This window comes from Opisthorchis viverrini (assembly GCF_000715545.1).
Source record: "Opisthorchis viverrini unplaced genomic scaffold opera_v5_21, whole genome shotgun sequence".
Lineage (NCBI taxonomy): Eukaryota > Metazoa > Platyhelminthes > Trematoda > Opisthorchiida > Opisthorchiidae > Opisthorchis > Opisthorchis viverrini.
Window position 1 is genome coordinate 1,485,210 of NW_008751677.1, and position 11,275 is coordinate 1,496,484.

The 11,275-nt window shown below is 42.6% G+C and overlaps 1 protein-coding gene across 1 annotated transcript in view; it reads left to right on the plus strand.

Annotated features, from left to right (window-relative positions):
* Positions 1-220: 220 nt before the first annotated feature.
* T265_01894 (hypothetical protein) overlaps positions 221-11,275 on the plus strand; it is a gene marked incomplete at both ends in the record, with an annotated part of 21,859 nt that continues 10,804 nt past the window's right edge. The window contains 3 exons of the mRNA XM_009166020.1: positions 221-659; positions 6,313-6,515; positions 9,160-9,336. Coding sequence (XP_009164284.1) covers positions 245-659; positions 6,313-6,515; positions 9,160-9,336 — 795 coding nt within the window. The remainder of the gene's footprint in view (positions 660-6,312; positions 6,516-9,159; positions 9,337-11,275) is intronic.

An 11,275-nucleotide genomic window follows, 5' to 3' on the forward strand; every position in this document is an offset into this window, starting at 1 on the left:
AGGACCACCAGGCACCAAGAATTTTTCCGGTGTCCATATATGTACACCGGTTAGCGGAAACCCCTCCCTTCCGGCAAATGCGCTCGTTGTGATAGAGTCTGGCGGTGGTATGCAGATAAGATGCATCCATTTGCCTGACCTTATGCAAATACAGTCAGCGGTGCTGTACAGTTTATAGCCGTGTCTACTGCCACTGAACTCCATAGTGTCTGTTAGTTCCTGACGTTGTGTTCGTCACGGTCCGATGAAGAAAGATCCGTGGCTTTTTGTTTGTGCTGTGTTCACTTTTCAGTTACTGTTGTTCGTTTATGGAAGCCTCGGAGAAGGGTGGAAAGAATTTTCATCTCTCAACAAGTTTAGTGACTTTACTGATCAGTATTGGAGTGCGAAACAACACGTTGTGGTTAAGTCCTCTCTAACCAAATTAGAAAACACCGATGTGGGTTCCAGGCGTAAGAGAGGATATGCGTCGAATTTGATGCTGATAGATGGAGCGGCAAAACATGAAGGAACAGTGCTGGTCAACCGAAATGGCCGTTGGGGTACTGTGTGTGATGATAACTGGACGCTGAAAGAAGCCAATGTGGTGTGCAAAATGCTCGGGTACCCTTATGCTCTACAGGCTACGACTCGGGACTACTTCTTCAGTTCTGGTGATTGTAAGTTACATTCACTCCCTTTTATGGTGTAAATGATGCCATTTTTAATGTAACCAAAAAACCTGCTGCCTTTATAGCGGCTAATCTAGGAAAGGCCAGATTGCTGCTGATACTTCTTGGTTTTGGCGTGACACAAAGAGGTTCATAGGGCGACTTCAAGCTCGTTTACTTTCGGTTACATCAAGTAGATGTTATCCAATGCGGTGTCATCGCTCAGCTGCATTATAAAACGAGACTACCGACTAGACGCTGTTGTTTTATCCTGAAAAGTGCGTTACGCGTCCACTTTTATACTTACGTTCTCAATTATCCATGTGTTTATAAAAGGTAACTGCGTTGCTTCTCCGATTCGGATGTAACTTTCATAAACGTTACAGATTAGTGTGACCTTAAGGATGGCAGACCATAGAGATCGAGTTAGCTGATTAATCCTGATTCTGATGACAGCGTGGTTGAAGGCCTTTGTCGCACCAACGAGAAGATAACGATGGGGTGCTGATAGCATCGCTCTGTTGTTTAGATGCGGAACTTTAGGACACACGAATATCTATGCTTCAAATCAGTGACTATGTAAATTGATCACCAATTAGGTTTGAGTACCTGGGTAGACAGGTATTGTCTAATGGCTGACGAAGCTTAGTTCCTTGACTTCGGTCGATGATTGTCTATTTACTGTGTGTATCAGACATTTTGTAAATGAGTCCATCTTTCTCTATGCAGGATACTGATTGACTTCATGTGATAGATGTGGCGCTACGTCCGAAGGTAATTGATAACTGATGGGAGCGGCAAACTGATGACTTTCGGGTACCTGGTTGGCATGGACCATGAGCACCGACGGGATTAGAAGTTTAGCAATGCACTACAAATACTGTGCTATTTAAAACCGCCTTAATGTTTCCTCCAATACTGGGAAAGGTATAATCGCATCCTAAGACATTCTTACGTAAATGCCACTTTTCGTGGTTGTCAAAGCGAATTTCGCTAGGAAATCTATATCGTCGAATGAACAATATTTACAATATTGAACAAGTCGCAAGGGAAATTCTTTTAAGCAGCTGACTTTTTGTCGTAAATCTTTGCTGGAAAATTTGCCTACATCCGTGTAATGAGGGGCTTAAAAGATTTTGTTTGTACAATATCATGTCTGTATACCCTGGTTTAGTGGGTGGGTGGAACTCTCCGTATGTTAAAACTGTGGAAATCATATTAGCTTCAGGTTACTAGGTTTAAACGTCTTTCCAAATCGTGTCCATTTGCTACATGTGTAATAAACCACTAATCAAAGAAGTTGAAACAGAGAACAACGTATTTTCTAATGATTCCAAGTGTTGCAAAAAGCGATCTGGCTTCGGGAGATGCCAATGGCATCTTCCACCGTAATTATCAATCGTGTAGTGTCACGGTAATCAGCAAGATCATGCATTTAACATGTTTACCCGCTCCAGAAACTCAGAACGAAAACGACAATCGAAGTGGATAATTTCTACCAAAAGCACAATTCCCCAATTTAAGATGCCAGTTATATTTTACTTTTGGTGACCCAAACTTTGAGATCTTCTCTTTGAGTATGGACGCAAGGTTAAATTCTCCTTCATTGGTGGCGCTTTAAAGGCCCTACAAATGTGATTGGCAGTTTCCGTTTGGAACTCTCTCCATACAAGTCTACCTAGGAAACAGCCCGGTCTCCGGATACATGACTGCACAACTACTGCACTTACGGTCAGATGCGCATAGTCATAAGAAGCTATTCTGTTGACGCGAAACTGGCTGAGAATATCTTGGTTGTTGAGACGTACGCAGGAACTCATACAAATAGGTTAATTTTAACAGGAAAAGACTCACGACGACTGAGTTTCTCCCCAAGATGCAGTGACGGGTATCTGTAGTGTTTGTGAGTGACATCGCTAAATGCTTAAAAGTGTAGATGGTCGTTGGTTTGTTCGCTGAGCTGGGAAATCTGATTACAAACGTTTCATCACCAATCGAGGTGACATCATCAGTGTGTAGTTGTGTGTAACGGTGGATTAGTGGTTGTGTGTTCAGTAGTGTTACGTGTGTGTTGATAGCCGGGGATGACCTTTGACCACGATTAGTGTCCTTGTGTATGTGAACATATTCCAGTGAGCTTGTCGCTTGAGGTGGGCCACATGAGCTTGTGGGCACAAAATTTTTGACCTCATAATATTGGTTCACCGATGATCGTTCCCTTCATTCACCACTGTATGTCTACTGTGAAGACGAGCCTTCACTTTCAAATTAAACTGAGGTTAACCGAACACTCAATAGGATCTCAGTGCAAGCTTTTGTTTATGGCGATTCTCTACTGTGTGCAGTACAGAGGTCGCTTGGGTTTCAGTGGGGACGATAGTGAAGATGTTGGAAAATTGACCTCCACCTATTGGGTTTACGAAAACCTCAGAAAAGCTAGGAGGAAAAAACACTTAAATCTCTGTACAGTGCTTAGCTGTACATATGTCCAGTTTAGCGGAGACTGAAATTGGGGAAATCTGGAAAAATAGCCTTTTAAGCTCCAAATCTAGGGAACCAGTGGCACAATTTTCAGAACTTTTGATCAGCCATTCGTTACACTTGGTTATAATCAAGCACCATGTTATTGTGTTTCGCTGTGTCGATAATTTTGGGCTGCTTTGTGTGTGTATTACAGTCGTGTGTGCTAAAAAGTTAGGAGAATTTGGTAGCTTAGACCTTTTAAAATCTTCAGATCAAAAATTGTGAAAATTTGGTCACACCTACGGTTTGCATGCTATGCAAATGAGGTATGAGGTGAATATATCAGAATCGGTATCCCTGGCATCCCTTTGTGCTAAGAGTTCTCTGATTCTTCAAGGTGTCCCGTTGAACAATACCCGTAAGATACACTCACACTTACCAGTGAGCAGCTACTGTCATTGTGAAATCATAAATTCCTTTTAAAAGTTACTGATACAGTTCGTGTACAGGCAATTAAATGTTGTAGAAAGTAATTTGTGAGTGTATTCTACATATAGAGCGGTAAAGATGATCTTCGGTTGCCAAGCTCAGCCGGCAAGACGTCAGGAGCATAGTGAAATTTTATTAAGGCTTTTCGATAAGTGAACTATGGATTCTCTCCCTTAGGTTTTGTAAACATTCATTTTGGTTGTTTTATGAAAGGTTTCCGTTTCGTGTATACCGGGTACTACTCACTACTACTCACTAATACTACTACGGGGTACTAGTCACACATTCACGGACGTTACGTTACTGGTTGTAACTTGTCTTAACTACATGCAGCCAAGTAAAAGTAGGGCTATACGAACGACAAGGAATACAGGTGCCCGTTTCACTAAATGTGGAATTTTTGCGCCCTGCGCTAATTTTCGATAAGTGAACTATGGATTCTCTCCCTTAGGTTTTGTAAACATTCATTTTGGTTATTTTATGAAAGGTTTCCGTTTCGTGTATACCGGGTACTACTCACTACTACTCACTAATACTACTACGGGGTACTAGTCACACATTCACGGACGTTACAGTACTGATTGTAACTTGTGTTAACTACATGCAGCCAAGTAAAACTTAGGGCTATGCAAACGACGACAAGGGATACAAGTGTCCGTTTCACTAAATGTGGAATTTCCGCGCCCTGCGCTAAACTTCCTGTGCGCACAGAAAATGACCTGCTTGCTGTTGCTCATTCCCTCACCAGTATCACGTCAATCCACGTCAACGTAAACGTTTTCTCCCCTTGCTTCCCCTCCGCTTCTAGCGTTGTGTACGTTTTCACTGACTTAAACAAAGCTTAAATGGGCTTTTATCCTGAAGGTATCCCGGGTTTTGCTCATCTGATGAAGTGAACTTTGGTTTCACATTCGCACTTGTTCAACATTCTATCGCGTTGTTTTCATCTCAGGTGTTTGAAATGTAATTGTAAAGTACTGTGTTTCTCTCGGGCTCTACATGACAATGGAAGATTAATTACTTCATTTAAGGGTCCTTGGTATAAAGTAAGCTTTTGAAATAAATAAAGTCCATTTCCCTGGGTTGCATACGAAAAAAGCAATGCTACTCTACATATGACGATTCCTCAGTACGATGCACACACCGTCTTACTACTTTGGTTGTCCTCGTCCTTTGTCATCCACTTGAGCACCATCCCACCGAATAGGAAGGTTAAGGAACATTCTAGAACCTATGTTCAGATGAGCAAATGGACTACCGCAGACATCACCCAAACTTTATCTACTTTATCATTTTCAAACCTTTGTGTCCTGGTTAGTTTTCTTCACGTCATCGTGTGAAGCTGAATGAAAGGATGCGTGCACACAGAATGATTCACACCTGTCAGTGCCCAAGCATGTTAATGTGTGATAATTTACGCGCGTCCGGCATGCGCTGGTGGAAGTTTCAAGACGTTCACACCTCAATTCAAAGGTCTGGAGTTCAAACCCCGGCACGGCCAATGATGTCCACTGCTGACGGGTTCCATTAAGAGTGAAACTCGAGTCCAGTGTTTCCACTCTCAAACACGGACTCAACAGAATTTTTGTGCCAGGACTAGGGGAAATGTTTAAAAGAAAGCGATGTGAATGCGAATCAATTTTTTGACAAATCGTCCCGGAGTTTTAAAAAAACCGTTCAACCATGAGAGAGAAGGTGGAGCTCTCAGCCTCAAAGAGAACACCAGGAAGCGAGTTAGCGGTATTGGCCGCCCTCACAAAAAAACCTATCCAGAGGATAATACGTGTTTCGTGCAATCGGTTTTGTTGTCCCACTGTCCGATTTTGTCTTTCTGTGGGAATCAAATTACATTCTCCAAAACAGTTCCCGCTACTAGTCATCAGTGATTCATTTTTCAATCCAACCCAAGGCTGCTTAGGTCGACACAAGCTAAACATAGCTTTTCCTTGAACATTCTCTCCTTAACTAATTTCTTGTGTATTTTAGATTCGTTTCTAGACTGTATAAAAATGAGACGGTATGGAAACCCTTCTCTTTTTTTAATGGTTATGGTCATGGATAACAAAAGTTGAGTCACTATAAAACAGAACACCTAGCGGGAAAGGCATAGTAAAAAAATAATATTTTAGCGCATCAGGCGGAAAATTCGGCTCCAGATACACGGTATATGAGTCAACATGCCAACATACCCTAAGACGGCGTGAAGTCTTGAAGAATGACGACGTTTGACTCGGTAAATTTTTCAGGTTTTGCGCATTCCTCCGCTATGATTAAACAGGAAATCTGTAAATTAGCAAGCACATCTATGGCCTTTTGCCCGAGAGGGAGCGTGTTGGGCTTTTGAGGAGATGCTACCATCCGCGCCTGCAACTCGTTGATCATCCGCAACTCCTCTTCGGTGGACGCAGAAGACCAGCTCGGTATTGAAGCATTTCCGTCCATAAGTCATTCAAGTGGGCTGGTTTCCGTTTGTGACGCGTTGCCCATCATCACTTAACCCCTCGAAAGCACAATACCTGTTACGGAACGGCAGCTCTCGGAGTAAGAAGGCAGTCGAACATGCACTAATATACACGGCAGCGAACCGTATAGGAAGGTATTTTTATGTGCATAAAATTTTGAGGCGCCTTTCCAGATTATCAAGAACAAGAGTACTCTCGGTTTCATTAAACTCGTCAAACAGCATCAGCACTTTATTTCTCAAACACAGATAACTATTTGATGGACGATGTTGTCTGTCAGGGCAACGAGCAACGCTTGGAAGACTGTTCATTTTGGTCCGAGCATGACTGCGTTTCCCGCGAGGAAGCCGGTGTGGTTTGCTTAAACCCGGAACCGATAAAGTGGCAATACAATATCAGGCAGCCGCAGATTGAAAACGTGAATTCCAAGAAATCAGAACTCATGCGGAATGTGAGTTTTTGACGCTATCAATAGCCGGCTTCCGTGCCTTAAAAATTTATTCGTTATATTAGTTCCTACTGTAGCACACTCTAGGCCTGGGAGTTTGGAGCCTGAAGCAACTACATTTTAACCAATTCAGTTATTTGGAAACAATAAGTTCTGCCTCCGGAAAAGACCTAAAAACTCATTTATGCATATACGTGACAGAATGGAAAACTCCTAGACATGTGTAAAAATGCTGTTCATCAGAAATGACCAACTGAGTTGACCAAAGAGGGTTTTCTGTAAACAAGTGGTTTTCTTCACCACATGCTGGGTTGTTAAAGACCGAATAAGATCGTTCATTGACTGAGAACTATGAATTGTGCAGTCCTTTTTTAAAAGCCAAAAACATCAGGGCAAGATCTAATCATCGAAATTTGGGAGGTAATTTGGGAAGCCACGAACTTCATTGGTTAAAATAAGCTCAGAAATGATCAGACAGGAAGACATCATCCACAGGAGACAAGTCGGGTAATAATATACCCTATTTATTCAGTTTTCGCTCCAGGACGGGGCCTGAAGTCTTCAAAAAATGCTGTCTACCACCAGGATGTAGTCTAGTTGAAAGACATTGTGGCCGTTATTGCAGTTTCAAGTTAGGTCGATGCCTCCTTTGATGCTGAGAGCGTGTGTTAGAGACGACTCAGCGAAGTTGGTCAATGAATAATCACTTTTGCAACTCCCTTTCAAGTCAAATACTAGGAGGATGTGAGTTTTCGCCTCGTTTTTCGGTAGCCAACGTCGGTTGGGATAACGTGCGTCGGTGCTCATTTGGCCACAGCTTTCAGCCCGTCCCATAAATTGAGGGTCGACAAGCGAACTATCCACCTGGTATTCGACGCGTTTGAATCAAAACCAGGACCTCACACCTAATGAAGGTGTACAGTGTCTGCAGCGCATCCTCTATTTTGAAGAAATATAAACGAAACCAGTTTGCACACTTGTCTCTGGGACGGCTGGTGCTGAGTGGCTTATCATAAACCCGTCGGCGAGAACGGCCCTTTGCACCTGGGAAGCATTCAAGAGTAACAAGCAACCTGCCCGCACCTCATGGCTTTTAGTCGAGAATACATCTTCAGCTTTTCCAGACTCCAAATCAGCGGGAAGGCGTGAAGGACGAACCTGTCGAAGAAGCCGCTGAAGTATGATTCACTTTCACCGAACCTCTTTGGCGCTTGTTCGAGGTTGTCTCTCTAGCCCTTGTATAATCTAATACAACTCAGTGGGGTTCGATTGTTGGCTGACCATCACCCGGTTGACACACAAATTCGGTAGTACTAAGTGCTGACACCTGGCTAACGTTGTGCGTGTGGCACATGGAACTCATTTATCGCTAGGCCGCAATTAGGCTCATGTGGTATTTAATGTGAAATCCAGATATCAGTCAACGATCCACCGCTTGTCATTGGTTTGAGCCGAATAGCCCAGTTGGTTCATGTGCAACAGAAACTACTCCATCGTTAGCAAAGTTGGGGGCTGGATGAAAGTTGCGGAGAAGGACGAACCTGTCGAAGAAGCCGATGAAGTATGATTCACTTTCACCGAACCCCAAAAACTCATCTCTCAAGAAGTTTGAAATCCAGTGGGAGAACAATCAGTGGTTGGGAAAGGACAGATTCCCCCGGGTTATCTGTGGAGTAATGTATTCAGTTACTAAAGCACGAGAATACGTTATCATTCAGTGAAGTGCGGTAGAAAACCTACACATGGGCCCTTGTTCACTGTAAAATAATCTATAGTTACCTAAACCATGAGCTAAAATGTTTTCTCCCAAAGATGCTACTTGTTCGATCGTTATTCACATGTTATCACGGTCTTATCTTGATTTATTTGCAGCTCATCTCTATTCTCTAGTGGCCAAAACACTGATTTGCTAAATATTTTAGTGTTTTTAGTCTAAGTTGATTATAAGGTGCTACACCACTTTACTCAGTTGACAAGCCCTAATAGCACTAAAATGAGGCTAGTTGGTATCATTTCCCCAAATTTTGCGTCCTTCAGTAGTTCACTTATTTCTGCTTGTCACAATCAGGTACGTCACATCTGCTGTGATCCTTCTCTGAAATACAATGGCTAAGGGAGCAGTGGCACAAGAGAATCCTCTTATCTCATTTTGTGTTTACCGGTACTGGTGAAAGGAAGAAGGCCTTCGTTGTGGAGTTATCTATTAGGAAACGCCAAATGAGCAGTTACAGAATATTGGACAGAGAAGCAAAACTCCCATATGCATCTTGTTTACAGAAACTGAATATCCTTCTTCTACTTGAACGTGACTTCCTAAACTTTCCTGGATATTCATTGACGCTCGCTCAAATGCAAGCGAATGAGACTACGCAAATTTCGTAATAGATCTCACTTTTCAAGAGACGCGGAACAAATTTATGAGAAAACATACCACTCGCATGCTCCCATCAGTAGTATCCACCGGTACACTGGTATTAGTATGTTATATCTAGACTAATTTTGTATTCATGCTGCAGCGAACACAGGTTGTCTCTAGAGTCTTAATGCACAGACCAAGGTTATTGTTCTGTGTGAACTGTCTATCTTCGGATGAGAACCGACATAAATCAGTGAAATCCAAGGTGGAATCTTTCCTTGTTCACTTTAGCAACCTTTTGTTGCGAACCTGAGTGATTCGTTTGGACGGAAAGGTTCTTTTGTAATGGCGCATCTTCTACTGGATCAAATTGTCACCGGACCCTTTTGTGTGGACCAATTTCGCGGTGCTGAGGCCAACGTTGTTTGCAGATCGGCAGGTTTTCGACTGGGAATTGCTTATTCAAAGGTAACGGCCGGTATGCGATATTACCCATTTAAGCTGTTCTGTGTTTGCTCATGTTTGTTTTTTTAGTTGCGTAGAAAAAAACTGCTAGCGCAACGAACATCTGTTTCACCGAAACATTTTGTCAGCGGGAGCATAATAGACTAATACCTCCGAAGAACTTATTCCTATTGATCCAGCTGATACGGGCTCACCGTTGCCACCCACCTTGCTAAGAACCCAAAAAAATGCCCAGCACAACAAGAGCGCTTTTTCTGACTTTCGAATGCATTATTGTTTGTCATATGCTGGATGGGTGACAGGGTGACAGGACAATAGCCGGTTAGTGTGTACAGCAATTTGATTTGTGTGTATCAGTTGCCGATAGCCGTTAGTATTCAAAAACTTATACCAGAATGATGGTAGCTAGATCGATTCAAGCCGGCAGTTTATCATAGATCTCTTTTCAATAGTATTCATGGGGCTAACTAGTCACATCGTAGCTTACGAACTTAGTACATAAGGTACGTTTAGGTTTTACCAAGGAAGCTACTTTCTATTCGGCAATTTACTACTATAATTTAACTCTGCCTGGATGTTATACACAACGTGACTGTGAAATTTGTTTCACTTGATTCATTTGATTTAAGGTAGAAACGAAAACATAGGCTTTGGAATGTTTAAATTAGGTCTGCACCACTTCCGCTTAACGGTGAAAACAACCAGCGGTTAATGGCTGAACGGTTTAACTTGTAAAACTTGACTGCTCCTACGATGGAGCTTTGAAGTGGATAAAATGAACTGGTAATGTTCCCCGGTTTGCTTTACCTCCTGTGACGAATCCTCTTTCGTCTGAACCAAGTACAAAAGCTCGCCGAAGAAAGGCATTAATGGAGAACATGCCTACATGCGGTATAATGCCCGAATGATGCAGGATGACAAACACGATAACTCATGCTTCTCCTCATTTAAACTCTTAGTGATCACTGGAAATCAATGACGACCCGATAGCGCTTCCTACCAAATGTCAGAGCTCAGGATACTTGGAACTATCCTCGTCTTTCATTCAAGCGATCCCTGTATGCATACTAAAAGTACTGAAACAGCATCAGTAACCCCGAAAGAATATCTGATCGAGACTAACCTGCTTGTCAGTGGCAGCCATTCAAACTTCAGATTAAGGTAGAAATTGAGAAAGCAGGTCAATTCACGGCTGGATAGCTAAAATAAGTAAGCTTTCAACACTTTTTTGTAGGCCATGTATGTATGAACTTGGTGACTGTTCCCATCTTCATAAACATGCCTAAACCGAATATCCGAAGAACATCTTGTCGTACATATAAGTGTGGCGTACCTCGGAATCAATTGTACAAAGGATCTTAATTCCGGGTAACATTTCTTTTCATTATTACCGAAAACGGCATCTCGACCGAAACTTTGTTTGTGGTGTGGGAAGATGATAAACTATCCCGTGTCACGAGATCTGACGTGTATAATTGGTACAGTAGTACCCTACTCTGAGTGACTCATTTTAAGGAACCTGTGAAATAAACAAATTCACTTTACCTGGAGTCTGCTTACGCAACACACGGAAGAAGCTAAAATAATGGTCTAACTTGGGTTATCTAACTTCTCCTTCGTGAGTGACAACGGCTTAATTAATGTCATCTAAATGAACCAACTGACCTTCACATTCTCCCTACCTGTAAATTATCGTGTGTGCCATAGTACATATATGACTGCTGTGTAGTGTCACGCGAATTCGTGGTGTTCTGACCTGATAAATGCCACAAAAAGTAAACCTTGTTCCTCTTGTTAGTTATTCGGATGAGCTATTGCGTTCAATGCATAGCTCCTTTTCCCCCACCCCCCCCCCACCTGACAGACCACTGACAGTGCTGGATTTATGCACCAATTTATGAGCTCCCGCCTGCAATGCGCAGCTACCTACCCCCACCCACCC